Consider the following 16,199-nt stretch of genomic DNA (forward strand, 5'->3'; position numbering starts at 1 on the left):
ATGAGCCCCTTCCAGGTCAGAATCCCCTCGCGTGCTTGTTGGCCAATGCAGATTTCTTAGCCCCAGCCCAGACCCGGTGCACGGGTTTCTAACCCTTTTATCGGCCCTTGCCCTCACCTGCCTGGATTTCTTGATGCCCCGGGATTTGCATAGCATGCCTGTGCCCCATTTAGCCTCTTTTCTTTTCAGGGTGTTGTAACCTAAGTGCAGCACTGCTTGCACTGTATTTTGATTTTTAGTAAGATGCCACGTGTTTTCTCTGGAAAAGAGAATGTAAACTCTCCCTCAGTTAAGTACGACAGACCACAAAGTCCCCTTCTGGTCTACCTTCCGGCTTTTTATAGAAAGGGAAGAAGCTCAAAACCGAAATACAGCGAGACAGGTGCCCAGGCCAAGGGAGAGAGGAAAAGCGGGAAAGCCAGAAACAGATGTACTCCCACCCACGCGCACAGAAAAAGACACGCAGAGACACAAATACCCCGTGCGAAGCGGGCTTTTTCCTATGCAACACCCTCTCTGAGCCCTTGAGGATTCTGCCACTTCTAGTAACAGTGTGTTTGTAGACCCACATGGCGCCTTGATTCCGCACCCTGGCCCCACAGCGCCGGCTCCAGCCCTGGGCTTCATGCGCAGTTCTCTGCTTGTTGCTGGGGGGATCTCGGACCTTGACCGTGGGCCCAGTCTTGCAGCCTGTGTTTCCTGCACACACAAGCACCTGGTTTAGTGCGCGCTACACAAAAACGTGGTCCTGGAAGGTGTTTGCAGATCTTCTGGTCACTCAGAGAGTGTTTCAATCCAACAGGTGAGGCTGTGTCTGCTGAACAAATCACGGGGAATAGTTCTGGGACACCATGAGTCATCCCTGCGTGTCTCTTCTGGGTAAGTCTGTTTACAGGTCATGTCTGCTGGGCTTGAGGCCACCAGCCTCCTATACGGCCCCGTGAGTAGGGTACGAGCAAGACACTGATGCGAGGGAAAGACTACCCGGTAAGGAGAATGGGGAACCCAGGTGATCACTGAGACGGGTGGGGGGGGGGTGCTGAAGGCAGCCATCTGATTGATCTCTTGTAGATTGAGAATAAAGAGGTTCCGTGGCATCTGTTCCCTGGCCCAGATCTGAACTGTGCACTATAAGCCACCTGTTGTCTTTTGGGTAAACTCAACCTTTGGGGCCTAAGGAGAGTCCAAGTGCTCTGGCACTCCTTGGAAGTTGTTGTTGGCCTTTTGCACAGGCCTTGCCTGGCCTCCTGAGCTCTCCTCACCTCTGCCTACCTCTCCGTGGCAGTCTGTTCCGAACCCAGGAACCTGGCTTCTGGCAGCTGCCCGACAGTCTGACCTAGATGGCTTTCCTGTCTCACATGCCGTCCAGGGAAGGGCTAGCTGAGGAGGTTGCTTGGCGGTCGAGTGCAGATCTTGGAGACTGCTATTTGGCTGCTGCCCAGAAGACTGGCAGTTCGAACCCACCAGCCAGCCCTCCTCGGAAGGAAGGTTGGGCAATCTACTTCCATAGCAGTACTGCCTCAGACACCCAAGGTGGGTCGCTACGAGTCGGGTCTGACTCCACGGCACACAACAACAGCAGCAACAAGCTCCCTTCACTGCCCAACATTTCCGAGGGGGCCTGAGCTAGAGGACACCTAACGCTTTAACCCGTTTTGCAACTTGAGTCGGTTTTTGCTTAAGTCGAGTTCAGCTCTCATTTTTGTTCCTTCGGATCAGATCAACATGATTACTTTTGTTCTCTTACTGCCAGTTTCTGGTTTCATACAGGAACTTTGATTTAAATAAGTTGCACAAAATTAAAATCATCACCCAAAGCACATACTCAGAAGGCAGTCGGATGAGCAGTGGGCAAAGGTAGGCGTGGACTCGGCACCATCTTCGCAGGGCGCTGAGCTCAGGCCAGTGTCGGCTCCACGGTGCGGTGGGAAGGGGCTCTCTGCCCTCCAGGAGTTGATGGGCCAAACGTACCTCAGAGCCTCCTTGAAGGAGAAGGAGCCTTTGCTAAGTGATTTTTCTTTCCATGCAGATTAGGACTCAGCTGGTCATTTCTGCCCTACTTTCCCCTTCCTAGGCGCTCTGGTGGTGCAGTGCCTCAGGCACTTGACTGCAAACCGGAAGGCCGCCGGTTCAAACCCACCAGCCGCTCCCCAGCAAGAAGGTTGGGCAATCTACTTCCATAGTGATACCGCCTCGGAAACCCAAGGAGGGGTAGCTATGAGTCGGGTCCGACTTGATGGCAGTACGTTTGGCTTGGTTTGATCCCCTTCATCGCTGTACACAGGAGGCCCCTTCCATAGGACGAGGTGCTTTTCTGCAGCCGGTGAAAGTGCCTCACATTTCAAGGGCAGCACCACCCGCTGCCCGTCAAGTGCGCTGCACTGGCTTCCATGTTCATGTGGACTTGCTTGGCCCTTGGAAGGCAGTGGACACTGGTGTTTGTCCCAGTGCCCAGTGCCTTCCCCAGCTCAGCACGCCCCCATCATTGGGAAGCAGAGACTCCAGGCGACCCTGCCGTGTCCAGGATTGACGAGTCCTCCATTTCCAACTGGCAGGGGCTTAGCGTGGATTGTGGTTTTTATGATCTTCCTTTGTTTCTACAGCTCCTCTAACCTGTAGCCTTAGTATCACACAGACTCGAGCCTCCTTTGAAAGCAGGGCTCGCTCACCATTCCCTCGCACATTCTAAACAACCTGTGTGTCCGGGGGCTCTGTGACTGTGGGTGGTGAAGTGTTTGTGAGCGACGTCGCCTGGGCAGCCCTAATCCAGGAAGGGCCACTCCTGTCAATACTCAGGAAAGAATAATTCACGATTCACTTAGGGGTTGTACCTCGGGGTTTCAACAGTTAATCATGCTGTCTAAGCAAAAACACTTGCTCAGTTAAACGGGGGTGACGTGGAAGAACTGCATGTGAGAATGGTGTGTATAGCCATTGACAGTTACGTTCATAGGATGGTTTAAAACCAGCTCCTAAACACCCATATGTATCATTAAGCAGCGACACTTGCCACCAGCCTGTCCCCCGGACATGCCTGATAGCAAAGAGGGAGGCGTTTTTCTCTCTCCTGGTGTTGTCCAAACGTCTCAAAGTTTGGGAGCTAGATATTAAGCTCTCGGATCCCTGGTTTCTTTCTCTGTGGAGGCAGTATAGAACCCATTGCCCTCAAGTCAATTCTGACTCATCACGACCCTGTAGGGCAGAGGAGAATTGCCCTGCAGGGTTTCCAAGGCCGTAATCTTAGCACCGCAACAAGATGGAGTGACAGGTTGCGTTGATGGGCTCAAGTGTAGCAAGGATTATGAGGATGGTATGCTAACCAGGCAGCGTTCCTTTCTGTTGTACACAGGGTCGCTATGACTTGGAGTCAGCAGCATCTGACAGTGAATCTTTATGGAAGCAGACTGCCACTTCTTTTTAAGCCTCACTGGTGGGTTTGAACTGCTGACCTTTTGGTTAGCGGTCAAGCGCGTAACCACTGCACCACCAGGGCTCCTCAGTAATAACTGTACATTGTGGTGATGACGTGAAGGGAGAAGCATGGCCCCAAGCCCATAGTAGGTGCTCAGTAAACGGAAGCTCACGCCATTTAATGCCCCACTCCCCGACACGTTGATGTCGACCCACAATGCAGCAGCCAGGAGCTGCTGCCGATGCTGGGGAGTTGGGGGTGACCAGGAAGGAGAAGGCCTGTCCTACGGGGCTGACATTTCTCCAGTGGGCAGTTGGGTAAGAACAGGCAGTTTGACAGGATAACTCGCAAGGAGTGAAAGCGTTGCGTGGAAACGAATGGGACTGGAGAGAGGCCGCAATGTGGAGCCGGCGCTGGAGTTGGAGGGGTGGGGCTGGGGCCCAGCAGTCCTGGCTGGGAGTGATTGAAGGCCAGGGTGACATCGAGGTGTCAGGGCAGGATATGAGGTGGGTGAGCTTCGCCAGGGCTTGGAGGGGGGTTAAGCCCTTAGATCTTGGCTTGAGGGCAAGGAGAAGAGGTTCATAAAAAGCCAAATTTGTCTGAAGGTGATGCGGTGTTTTCTTCTTCATTCCACTTGACAGCAAACGTTAAGGTCAGCTGGAAGTGAATTTTTTAAAAAAATGAGTACATAATAACAAGAACGTTTTTAATTAAAGTCAAACCAGACATCAGGTGTCTACCAGGAAGAGTCCAGCTACCAAACGGAGGCCCTGTCCTAGAGCGTCCGAGGTCTTGGCTCCCGAGTTGCCTGAGCGTAGCTCATGTTGGGGGAGCGCCAGTTCAAGTGCGAATGGGCACACAGTGTGCTTGGGCCTCACACAGCCCCCTGCCCGGTGGGCAACAGTCGGAGGAGGAGGAGCAGCCCAGGAAGTCAGTTCCGTCTTTCTGATTGGCACCCAGTGCTTGGCTTTCCCACATGGACATCTTGGGAAGTGTTGCTCTTCTGACGCAAGCCAGCCAAGGTTCACCCGTCCAACATTGCCTGGCTTCGAGGGCCGTCCTCTATTTTCTCCTTGGCCTCTTTCATAGTGAGCGACTTTCTTATTCAAAGCCTACTAAAATCTTTTAAAATTCTTAACTCTTCTAATTACTGAAGAAATTCTTCCTGGTTACTGAAGGGACTTCGACTCTAACCCAGTGGGTGTAGGCTTATCTTTTTCTTTTTTTAAGCTACACATCTGTTTTGCATTTTTCTTCTTATTCCTAAGATAGAAATACATACTTCTCTGCCTTCTGCCCTTCTCTTACCCTCTTTGGGGTCTCACTCCAGAGTCTGCTGTGTTTCTCTGCGTCATCTTGAAGGATTTGTATCTTCGTAAGCGGCTGTATGTCACCCTCCAGAGCCCTGAGCCACGTTCTTCATTCACCCCTTGCTTTTATGGCAGTGACATTTCCTGTCAGTCCCTTTAATAGAATGTCATTTTCCTTCTTTTAACCTGTGTTTTTCTGTTTAAAGTTTCCTCTAGGCGGCAGCTCTGGTGGCGTAGTGCCTAAGGCACTTGACTGCTACCCAGAAGGCTGGCAGTTCAAACCCACCAGCCACTCCTTGGAAAGAAAATGGGGCAGTCTACTTCCGTAGTGACACTGCCTTGGAAACCCGAGGAGGGGTCGCTGGGAGTCGGGTCCGACTCGACGGCACCTAACAACAAACAACGACAACCAGGCAGCATATGGTTGAGTCTGTATTTCCAATAAAGGCTGACAGTCTGTACCTTTTAATTGGAATGTTTAGTCCGTTTGCATTTAATTACATATATGGTCGCATTTAAGAATGTCATCTTGCTCTTTGTTTTCTGTTTGTCCTATCTGTTCGCATTTTCCATTACTTTTCTTTTGGATTAAGTATTTTTTTAGTATTGCAGTTTATCTCCACTACTGGGTATTAGTGTGGATCAGAGTCTCCCGGAGGGTTAGTCAAACACAGATTGCTGGGCTCTGCCAACAGAGTTTTTGACTTACTAGGTCAGAGATGGGGCCTGAATGTAAGAACCTGAAAGCAAGATACTTCCATCCCCCTTCCGTTCTTTGTAGGCACTCTGGCGGGTGGTGCCCAAGGCATTTGACTGCTAACCAGAAGGCTGGTGGTTCAAATACTGCCTTGGAAACCCAAGGAGGGGTCACTATGAGTCGGATCCGACTCGACAGCAGTGAGTGTGGGTGGTTTTTTTTATTTTTTGTCCATTCTTTGTGCTATTGTCATATGTTTTGCTTCTATACATATGTTACAAACCCTACGCCACCTTGTTAGGATTTTTGCTTAACAGTCAACTCTTTTTTAAAGATTTAAAAATTAAGGCGTAAAAGTATTTTCTCCTTTTCCATATATTTACCATTTCTAGTGTTCTTTCCTCATTTGTGTAGATCCAGGCTTCTGTCAGGATCTCTGATAGCATAGTGCCTAAGGCACTTGACTGTTAACCAGAACACTGGCAGTTCAAACCCACCAGCCACTCCTCGGAAGGAAGGTTGGGCAATCGACTTCTGTAGTGATACCGGCTCGGAAACCCAAGGAGGGGTTGCTGTGAGTCAGGTCTGACTCGATGGCACATAACAACAACAACAGGCTTCTATCTGGTCTCATTTTCCCTCTATCTGAAAAACTTCCCCGGATATTTGTAGGACAGGTGGCAGATTCCCTCAGCTTTTGTATGTCTGCAGAAGGTTTTATTTTGCCTTCATTTTTCAAGGATATTTGTAGGTTGGCAGGTTTTTTTTTTTTTTTCTTTTCTTCTTTTAGCCCTGTAGAAGCATTATTTGTTTTCTGGCTTTTCGCATTTGCTAATAAAAAGATACCGGTTATTTCTATTATTTTCTGTGCCATATCTTTTTTTTTTTTTTGGCTGCTTTAAGATTATCTTTTTATCACTGTTTTCAGCAATTGGATTATGATGTGTTTATTTTAATCTTGCTAAAGGTTTGGGCATTTTGAATCTGTTGTTTATGTCTAATTTGGGAGAATTCTCAGCCATTATTTCTTCAGATAGATTTTTCTTTTCCCCATCTCCCGTTCCTTACCGTCTCACACTCCACCTATCTGTTATTTCTGTCATCCTCACATCACAGACCTTTTTGAGCTTTTAAAAACACTTTTCTCCTCATCATTTGGGATTGTTTCTATTGCTGTGGTGTCTAATCTGTTAATCGCATCTCATGGGATTGTCATTTTAGAGAATACATTTTTTACATTCTTTTCCTGGTTTTCTTTAAATACTTGTACGGAGGTAAGCTAGCTGTTACCCTTGTCTGTTAATTCTAGCATTGATCACTTCTGGGTCTGTTTCTAGTAACTGATTTTTCTCCTTGCCATGGGTCACATCTTCCTGCTACTTGGTCTTTCCGTGATTTGTGATGGGGACTTTGTCAGTGTTAGGTTGCTGGATGTCTTCCTTTGAAATCTTTAGATTTGGTTTTAGGAGGCAGTTATTTGTGGATCAGTTGGATCCTTTGAGGCTAGTGGTGTTGGCTCCAGGGATAGGTAAGCCCTACTACCAAGGCATCACCCCTCTGGGTTCTCTACTCGGTGCTCCAGGTGATCACTGAGAACTCTCTACTTTGGTTGATCAGACCTTGGACTTCTCATGAACCTTTGTGTGGCCTGGCTGTTGCCTGGCTTCTAGCTTCCTAGTCCTTGTGGGGTTTCACTCTGTAATAGCCAGGAGAGGGGGAGCTTTGATGAAGGTTTTGTGGTGGTCTTTTTTCCTGCATAGTTCCTTCCTTTCTGGAGCTCTGCTCTGCAACTTCAGCGCTCCCAGCGTCCTTGAATGCTGATCTGTGTCTCCTACACGGAGTCACCGAGCTCAGTTGCCCCCCACACACACACACACTCTCTCGGTCCAAAAACTGCCTCCAGGCAGAGAGCTGGCATGATTACAGGTAGTACCTCATTTGTGTCCCTTTTTTTTTCTTTCTTCTTTTTTTTCAGGGATCCTGATGTCTGGAAACTGTTGCTTGATACATTTTGTACTTGTTTATAGCAGGACATTAAGTCTGTCCTGGTTATTCCACCGTGGCAAGTAGACGTCTCCATGTCTCTATTTTAATAGTGTCTTTGATCTCATGGAAAAATCTTGCTGGAGATTGTAGATTTCATAGCCCTTGAACTGGAACAAAAATGCTATCTCTTCATTTAATTAGGAGTGAGTCCACCTGACCTGGCCGCAGGCAGGAGCCAGATGTTCCCGTCCCTTTGATCTCACTGCGGCGGGGGCCGGCGGCGGGGGCCGCGGGGGCATCCACAGACCTGGTGGGATCTTCTGACATTTCATCTGCTGTGTGGTTTGGAAGGAATGTGTGCATACTGTTCTGATCTTTTATTTAGCAACTTCGTTTTGAAAGTGTTTTCTTTGAAGCTGATTTTCCCAGCTATGAAGTCTTAGAAGAATCCGTTTTGTTCAGCTGCTGCTTTTGTCAACTGTGTGAAAGAAATGCTCTCACCTGCGAAGCTTGCCCGCGGCCCTGGCTCTTGGCTGCTACTCTCCCTCTCAGTGGTCTGCTCGGTCTTGTTACCGCTGCTGAGCGAGGAAGGCACTTTCATTTCCTAGTTACTTCTTGGGATACTTGTTTTGAGTTTCTCCCTCAAAACATTGGCCCGTCCATGGCTTGCAGCTAGGAGGAGGACTGGGACGGGCCAGTCCCCGACCCCACTGCCTCTCCTGTCTCTGTGTGTCTGGTCCCTGCTGGGCCTAGGCTGCTGGGCCTCCGGCTTGTCTCCCTCTGGTCTGCCTTCAGCAACTTTCCGCCAGCCCACTTGTTCCAGCGTTTGGCTATGTTTTCTTAGGTATACACACGCTCTGGCTGGTCACTCAGCTGCCAGGCAAGGGAAGACTTGACAGGATTTTAAAAACAGGGAGAAAACTGTCACTCATGGCTTTTTTCTCTCTCCTTAGCGTCACCTGCTCCCCAAGGTCTTGTCCTGCCCCAGGACGGAGTCACGGGAGACCAGGTCCTGACGGTCCCGCTTGAGATGTTGGCAGCCCAGGTGAGCGTCCCTCTTAGCCCAGCATGACACGTGGCGGGGCCTGGCCCCCACCCGCTGCCCTCCCGCCCTTCGCGTCTCTGGAGTCGGCCGAGGAACAGATGCTTACCAGGCTTGTCCCCACAGTACGGGGGGCGGGGGAGAGTGGCGTTTCAGGCCAGGAAAGTGAGTGAGCGGGGACCCCTGAGACGGCAGTGGGAGGCCAGGGCTGCTGTCCACACTCCGGAGCTTAGGCGGTTGGCTTGCTAGGACTTCCAAGGCTGCGCCAGGCCCCTGACTCTAGCTGAAACAGATGGAGGAGCTGATTGTCTGTGGGGATTTTTGCAGGATCCAGTGGCATTCGATGGTGTGGAACAGTACCTCACAGAAAGGGAGTGGTTGCAGCTGGCCCCTGAGCGCAGAACACTGGACTACTTTGGCAACGTGACCTCCGTGGGTAAGGATGCAGCCCCTCTGCCACATTCAACACCAACTTCTTGGTCCTGAGTGGCTAGGAATGGGATGGGGAGTGCCTGGTGGAGCCCACACAAGGCCTGCGCCCCCCAGGGATGAGCTGTAGGGAAAAGCAGAGGGTCTGCCGCTGCCAGAGTCGGGAAGAAGGGCTTTGCCTCTGCCCCCTAAGAAGCATTGCTCTTCTGTTGGCAAAGGACTGTGAGTTCAGTACTGCAGTTAAGAAGGCTTTTGTAAAAACCCAAGGGTGGATGAGGTCAGTTGCATGGCCGTTTTCTTTCCGTTTAATACTGTCGGGGATCTGCTCTGGGGGTGGGGGTTCTCTGGGGGGAGGAGGGTTGGGGACTTGGAAGAGCACGACCTTGTGATACCACCTCCTAACCCATTGCTTTCTTCACAAGCAGGAGTTCCTGGCTTGAATCCGGCCTTGGTCCCTCACCAGGTGCAAGGACAAGTGCTGCTGGTCTCAGACCCGTCCCTCATTGCGAGTCACACTGAGCATGCCGGTGAGCAAGACGAGAAAGAAACATGGGATCGGGGGGAGACCCAGCCAAGCAGGGGAAGTCTTTGGCTGAGGGCTCTTTCTCATTTCAGAAAGCCTCTCGGCGACTGAACAGGAGACAGCGGGAGAGGACGCCCAGCCCCCTGAGATGCCATCCACCAGCTCCCCCAGGGCCAGTGACCCCAGCCCTGAGGTCAGACAGAATGGGGACACTGAGAAGTTAGGGGGCCCCCAGAATCCACCCATAGAACATCACTTTGCGTGCAAAGAGTGCGGGGCTACCTTTCGGCTGAAGGTCCTTCTCGTCCAGCACCAGAGAATCCACAGTGAGGAGACGGGTTGGGAGTGCCGAGATTGCGGGAAGGTTTTCAGGGGCGTCTCAGAATTCAGGGAGCACAGGAAGAGCCACGTGGCTGTGGAGCCGCAGCCTGGCCCGAGCCAGGCCCTCGAAGACCCCATTGTGGAGAAGAGGGAGCAGCGGGAGGGGGAGGGGGAGGAGGCGAAGCCGTTCGAGTGTGAGGAATGTGGGAAGCGGTTTAAGAAGAACGCAGGCCTCAGTCAGCACTTGCGGGTGCACAGCCGGGAGAAGCCGTTCCGTTGCGAGGAGTGTGGGCGCTCCTTCAAGGTGAGCACCCACCTGACCCGCCACCAGAAGCTCCACGCGTCGGAGAAGCCGTTCGCCTGCAGGGCGTGCGGCAGGGATTTCCCGGACCACCAGGAGCTGGTCAAACACCAGTGCGCACACACAGGCCACCTGCCCTTCGACTGCGACGACTGCGGCAAGTCCTTCCGCGGGGTCACCGGCCTGGCAGAGCACCAGCGCATCCACAGCGGGGCCAAGCCGTTCGGGTGCGCGCACTGCGGGAAGCTGTTCCGCCGCAGCTCCGAGCTCACCAAGCACCGGCGCATCCACACTGGCGAGAAGCCCTACGCCTGCGGCCAGTGCGGCAAGGCCTTCCGGCAGAGCTCCAGCCTCCTGGAGCACCAACGCATCCACACGGGCGAGCGGCCCTACGCCTGCGGCGACTGCGGCAAGGCCTTCCGGGGGCCCTCTGACCTCATCAAGCACCGGCGCATCCACAGCGGACTGAAGCCCTACGAGTGCGACCGGTGCGGCAAGGCCTTCCGCAGGAGCTCCGGCCTGAGCCGTCACCGCAGAATCCACAGCGGCGCGCGGCGCTGCGAATGCAGCGAGTGCGGCCGCGTGTTCAAGCGACGCTCTGCCTTGCAGAAGCACCAGCCCGTTCACCGCGAGTAGATGGGCCACCAGCCTGGGGCTCTGCACGCGAGTCAAAGGAGATGAACAGTTTTGTAGCTTATATATTTTCTTGTCAAAAAGGTTGAACCAGTTTCTACTGCCACCAGCAATTTCTAAGTGTCCGTGTTGCCCATGATGTCCATCAAGTAGCTTCGACCATTTTAAGTTCTTTTGGCTACTTCTGCATAAAGGGCCTTCAGGTATCTGAACGTGCGTGTCGCGAATCCCAGATGGAAAGGGGTCGGAAGTCAGCTGCCCAGAACACAGAGATGTGAAACAGCTGTGGGGAGGTTTGAGAGCAGGTTCCAGGTCAGCGAGGCCCGGTGGGCTGGGAGGTGACCTTGAGCAGTCAATGTCAAGGTCTAAGCAGAAGGCGACCCCAATCAAATGTGATTCCCCCTTTGTTTCCCAAAGAGGTCACTCCACCTTTCTTTTTCCTTTTGGCCTACTTGAATTTCTAAATTTTGAGGGATGTAAATACAAAAGTCAACGTTTTATGCTATTTAATTTATTAATTTAGTTATACGTACATAGTGTAAATCACATGACAGAGAATAATATATTCCTCTAGGAACACGCCCTTTTTTGCCCAAGCTCAGTTTTGTGGATTTTACTCTAACCCTCCTGTGCATATGTGGCCTCACTGTCTCCACCCCAATGGGTGCCACTTTTGGGTCACCTGACCTTCCAAGGTCCCTCAGGTCACCTCTGTCTGAGTGGTTGACCCGCAGCTCAGGTGGGGGCGGTTGCTGCCCTGCCTGGTGCAAGCTGGGACTCCCCCCCCCAACCCGTTGGTACGTGTTCACTTAGCGTTAGGACCAGCGGTCAGTCGCATTGCTCTTCACTGTCCTGGAGCGCTGTGTCCTAAGCGCTGGGGGTGCTGCATTCTCATAGGCCTCTGAAGGCGCTCTTGCAGCATCTCCAGCTTGTTGCCGTGAGGCCGTGGTCCTGACTTCCGCCAGTTCACTCTGATGACCCCCTAAATGTGCACCAAGCCAGTTTGGGTTGGGGTGGTTTGGGGCTAATGGGTCTCCTGCAGCAGAGAGGATTAGGGGAGCCAGAGCCTCGCATCCTGTTGGGCTTCAGGGGTACTTGCTCCACCCTCCATTTCCTCTGTCATGTGGCGTGGGCACTGTACCTACCCCACCAGTGATGCTAAGGACAGCCAGTGGCCGGCCCCGCAGAGTGCGGGGAGGCAGCCGCAGCCGATGTGTCCTTCTGACCCCACCCCCTCCAGTGAGGACTGAGATCCCTGTTCTTTTGTCCTGCATGCAAGTTGGACGTTCATCTCCTTTGACAAGTTACCGCGTTACCTTGGGATATATCGACTTTTCTAGAGCAGTTCTTCGTAAAGCAATTATGGTGGTCCTTTTTTTTTCCCATTTGAATTGTTTTGGTGTTTGTAACGGTCTGATTACACTTTTGCTGTGAGAGCTTTGAACGCCACTCACTCATCTTTGTTGGTTAAGTAATCACTTTCATCGCCTCACCATCGCAATAGTAAAAATACAATGACATCTTCTGGAAGTTTAATGACAAACTGAAAGTTAAAAGCCCTGACCCCCAAAGGGGAAGCAGCCAGGTTGGGATGCAGGCTGCACAAGGGGGGTGGGCTATGGGCAAGAGTGAGCCGGAGAAGCGGGCTCGTTCCTCATCCATCACGTAGACTCTGTGGATATTGTTGGCAGTATTTGACTTTGCAGCCTGGCCACTCAGGCACTAGAGATACTTCCACCACGGATTGGCCAGAACATTCTATGGCTGCCGGCACCAGTGCCTGACTTCACCTAGGACAACGGGTGGTCAGCGGTCTTGGCAGTGCCCAGCATAGATTTGGTGACTGCTCCAGCCAGGGACCACCCAAGAGTTCTCTGTGGACACAAGAAGATGCACCTGACTGATGTTGCCACACAGACCATCCTCTTCTAACGAGTGACTCAAAAACTACAGAGGTTGGTTTGGTGGCTTTGGCTTGGGGCAGCTAGGGAGCAGTTCACCAATGTGTCAGGATGTAACTTCCCAGAGAAGAGCCATGGCCCTGTGTTGGCCCATGTGGCAGTGCCAACAGCTAGCCCCAGAAGGCCTGAGCTGTCCCTTCCAGCAGCCATACCCAAGAGGGCAGTAAAGCAAGGGTTTGGAGGGAGGTCACAGCCTTCTGGAGGCCCACGCGGCCCAGAAGTCAAAACTCTCAACTGGGGTGACGGCTGCAAAGGCTAGGCGAGGAAGCTTGCCCTCCAGCAGCTGGCAAGATCCACAGAGAGGCCCAAGTGGGCCACTCAGCCTGAAGACGAACCGGCCTTCTCACAGTCCCCCAAAAGCTTGAGGTGGAACTTTCCGGCAGGCACGGTTTAGGAGCGCTTCAGTGACTGCTGCAACTTTGGCCGGAAGGTGTATGCAGGTGGCTGCCAGGCCATGCCACGCCAGTGCTGGAGAGACGCCAGCAGCACTTGGCACATGGCAAATTTTTGCTCTGGGTCTCTGTTCTTAGAGCTGTTTTGAATCTGTCTGAAATCACTTTCTTCAGTCCGTTTTCTCTCTTCAAGTTACTGCGTGTTTGGTACGGCTGCTGTGGTGAGGGATGGTTGCACCTGCCAGAGGCGAGGCTGGACCACCCATGAGAAGTGCTCGGCCATCCTGGCCTCCGCCGTGTGTCTGTCAGTTTGAGGAAGTAGGGCCGGGGGCCGGAGTGCCATCTTCCTGCCCTCCTGCTTTTCTCCGTTCGGGGCCCTCGTTTTCTCTCGCCCTCCTTGGAGTTAACACTAAAGACTGTGTCTTTTCCGTCGCCGTTGACGGGATGGCTTTTTGTGGTGGTAGCTTTCGTTTGTGTCTGTAGTTGTGCGGAATTGCTTTTTGCCTCTGGTAGTTGGAGGGATGGACCTCCTGGATTCCCCAGGTGTCCAGCCGTCAGGCGCAGAGAGAGAGGCGCTGAGTTGTGTGCGTGCTGCCTATGCATTGGCGTATCTACCTCATTTCTTTCTGCCTCCTAATCACAGAAACTCCTCTGCCGAGGGCAGTGCAGAGCAGTGGGGACGCGGACGCGGGCGCCTGTGAGCAAGGAGTCGTCCGTTGCTTTTCCTAGAGTTTTGAACACTTGTTGGAATTTCAAAAAGAAAGTAATTGTTTACCGTTTTGGCTGCTGCTTAAGGTTAACCATGTCGCTCCGTTACGTCATGCCAGTTTTTGCATTTCTGGACTAATTCTCGCCCAACCGCAGTGGCATCTCCCATGGTGTGGCATCGTACTCAAGGAGGCACAGCGCCTGCCCTGCCCGCAGCCCTGTGACCATGTTGTGTACCATGCGGCACCCCCCTCCTGCTCCACCCCCTGCAGGCCACGTTAATTAAGCCAGAGCCAAACACCCAACTCGGGGAGCAGCGTGTCATCAGCCCTGGCTGGGAGCGAGAGGCTGGCCTGTTCAGATTCCCGGAAGTGTGAACAAGGACCCCCCGCCAGAATGTTTCCGTTGGTGTGGGAGGGAAGAGGGAGACGCGTCGTGGGCCAGCACCGCATGAAGATCTGTGGACTCCCGCTCAGTTCCCAGAGCAAGGGCAGCCTGGCCGGTTTGGTCTTCGTCCTCCTTGGTCCCCATATCCGTCAGCCAGTGGCGGCAGGTCTCTCTGCCCTCTGTCCAGAGCCAGTCTCTGCTGGTGAAGCAGTGTTGTGTGACTGGCGTTCCTCCCGACTGTCATGATCACGTGTTTACGCGTGGTGGCGTGTTCCATTCCTTCAGCTGGGTTATGGCCGACGCCTTCTCGTCTCACTGTGTGGCCGCAGATTTTCTGTGTGGGTGTCGGGTCTGTATTTGAATCCGTAGTGAGTTAGCGCACAGCCCACCCTGGGCTGGGTTTGGGAAGTGTTGCTGTATTCAGCCGGCGGGGTGGGTGGGAACTGCTGGGTTACTAGTCGGGGGGTTCACGGCCGCTCCCGCCTCGCTCTCCGCGTGGTGTGCATATTGCTGGGGCAGTGGCTCTGTTGTGCCCGGTTGGTTGGTGGTGGGCTTCCTTTCCTGGTCCCTTCCTACTCCTGTTAACCTGTCTGTTTAATGGCACTCACTATACTCAGCCTGACACTAGAGCTGTTTGTGGGCTTGGCTTCTCCCTGCCCCCTCCCCCACTAGACTGTGAGCTCTTAGAAGACAGGGTGGCCTGTCGCGGCCGCTTCCCCTTCCACGTCTGGCGCAGTGCCTTGCAGAGTAGAGTTCAGTAAATACCTGTTCACAGCCTTCTCATGCGTGACTTCTGTCTCCGGCCTCCCTCCTCGGGTCTCCTCCGGCAGCTGCTGCCCTTCCTGCCCATATCCTGGGCCCTGTCGGCCAGGGCTGCCGGCCCTGACCTGAGCTCCCTGTGGGAGTGGAAGAATAGGACTGGGGCGGGGGTGGAAGTGGCTTCTGGGGTGAGGGTCCGGATCAGTCCCCATGGTACCTGGTGGCTGGCCCCTTCTGCTGGCCAGTCTCCGGAAAAGGTGAGTGTGTATGGGGGGAAGGGGGGAAGCGTCCTTGTTCCTCCAGACAACAGGGCCCAGCCCGGCGGCAGCTGCAAATTGGGGGTGGGGGCACCACTAAATGGGCTCAGGAGCTCACAGGTTGGGCCCTTGGGGGCTAGAATGCGAGTCTGCAGAAGGAGCAGGATCCTTTCCCAGACCCCAGCAGGGCCCAGCTCCTCCTTCCTGCAGGGCCCCTTCTGACTGTGTGGCCCTGCTGGCAGTGTGCCAACACCCCTTGCCCAGGCCCCTGCTCACAGATGAGTTGTTCACGAGGAGCGGTTCATTTGCTGTCCTGGGTTCGTGGTGCCGAGAACCCCATCACTTCGTTCAAGTAGTTGACCTTGCAACCTTGCTGCTCGGTGCACAGCTCAAGGCCTGGGCTTGAGAGCAGGGTACCACCTGGGCTTTTCCCAGGGTCCTGACCGTGGTCCTTTCTGCCCTCCTTGCTCATGCCCCTGCCTTTCTGAGTCTTGGTACCTTCTCTGACATCCCAGCTGTGGGTTGATTTGTGTTCCCCAAAGGAAGTTGTAAATCCTAGCCTCTCTGGCTACACTCCCATTTGGGAATGGGCGTTTTTGAGACAGGATGGGTGTAGGCTGTGTCTTGAGTCCATCTCTTGAGAAAGATGAGCAGTGGAGCTGAGACAAGGGGAGGACATACCCAGCCACGTGGAGTTCTCCACGGAAGCAGAGCTGAAGAGCCAAGGACCTTCCCCCAGAGCCGAGAGCGCCTTTGCCTAGAGCGCCTTTGCCTAGAGCCCACGCTCTGAACTCAGACTACTGGTCTCCTGAACCATAAGAGGAGAAATTCGTTCAAAGTGCCCGCTTGGCGTTTCTGCTTCAGCAGCTTCGGAAACCCAAGGAGGGGTCGCTATGAATGGCCCAACTCGAGGGCACATGACAGCACTGGAGAGCTCACTGCCGTCCAGTTGAGTCCGCCGCCTCGCGACCCTTCCTCGGGTCTCCAAGGCAGTATCTCCCCAGAGGTACAGTGCCCAGGCTTCCTTCCAAGGAGCGGCTGGTGGGTTTGAACCGCTAGCCATCTGGTTAGCAGGCAAGTG

The 16,199-nt window shown here is 53.3% G+C and overlaps 1 protein-coding gene across 1 annotated transcript; it reads left to right on the forward strand.

Moving 5' to 3' along the window:
• The first annotated feature begins 851 nt into the window (after nucleotides 1-851).
• Nucleotides 852-10,657, forward strand: ZNF275 (zinc finger protein 275). Its single transcript, XM_007958993.1, has 5 exons — nucleotides 852-879; nucleotides 8,359-8,450; nucleotides 8,775-8,883; nucleotides 9,302-9,403; nucleotides 9,492-10,657. Exons 1-5 carry the CDS (start codon nucleotides 852-854, stop codon nucleotides 10,655-10,657), a joined length of 1,497 nt encoding a protein of 498 aa, XP_007957184.1.
• Nucleotides 10,658-16,199: the final 5,542 nt, after the last annotated feature.

The sequence above is a fragment of the Orycteropus afer genome, unplaced genomic scaffold (genome assembly GCF_000298275.1).
Source record: "Orycteropus afer afer isolate SDZICR_OR568_19922 unplaced genomic scaffold, OryAfe1.0 scaffold01294, whole genome shotgun sequence".
Taxonomy (NCBI): domain Eukaryota; kingdom Metazoa; phylum Chordata; class Mammalia; order Tubulidentata; family Orycteropodidae; genus Orycteropus; species Orycteropus afer.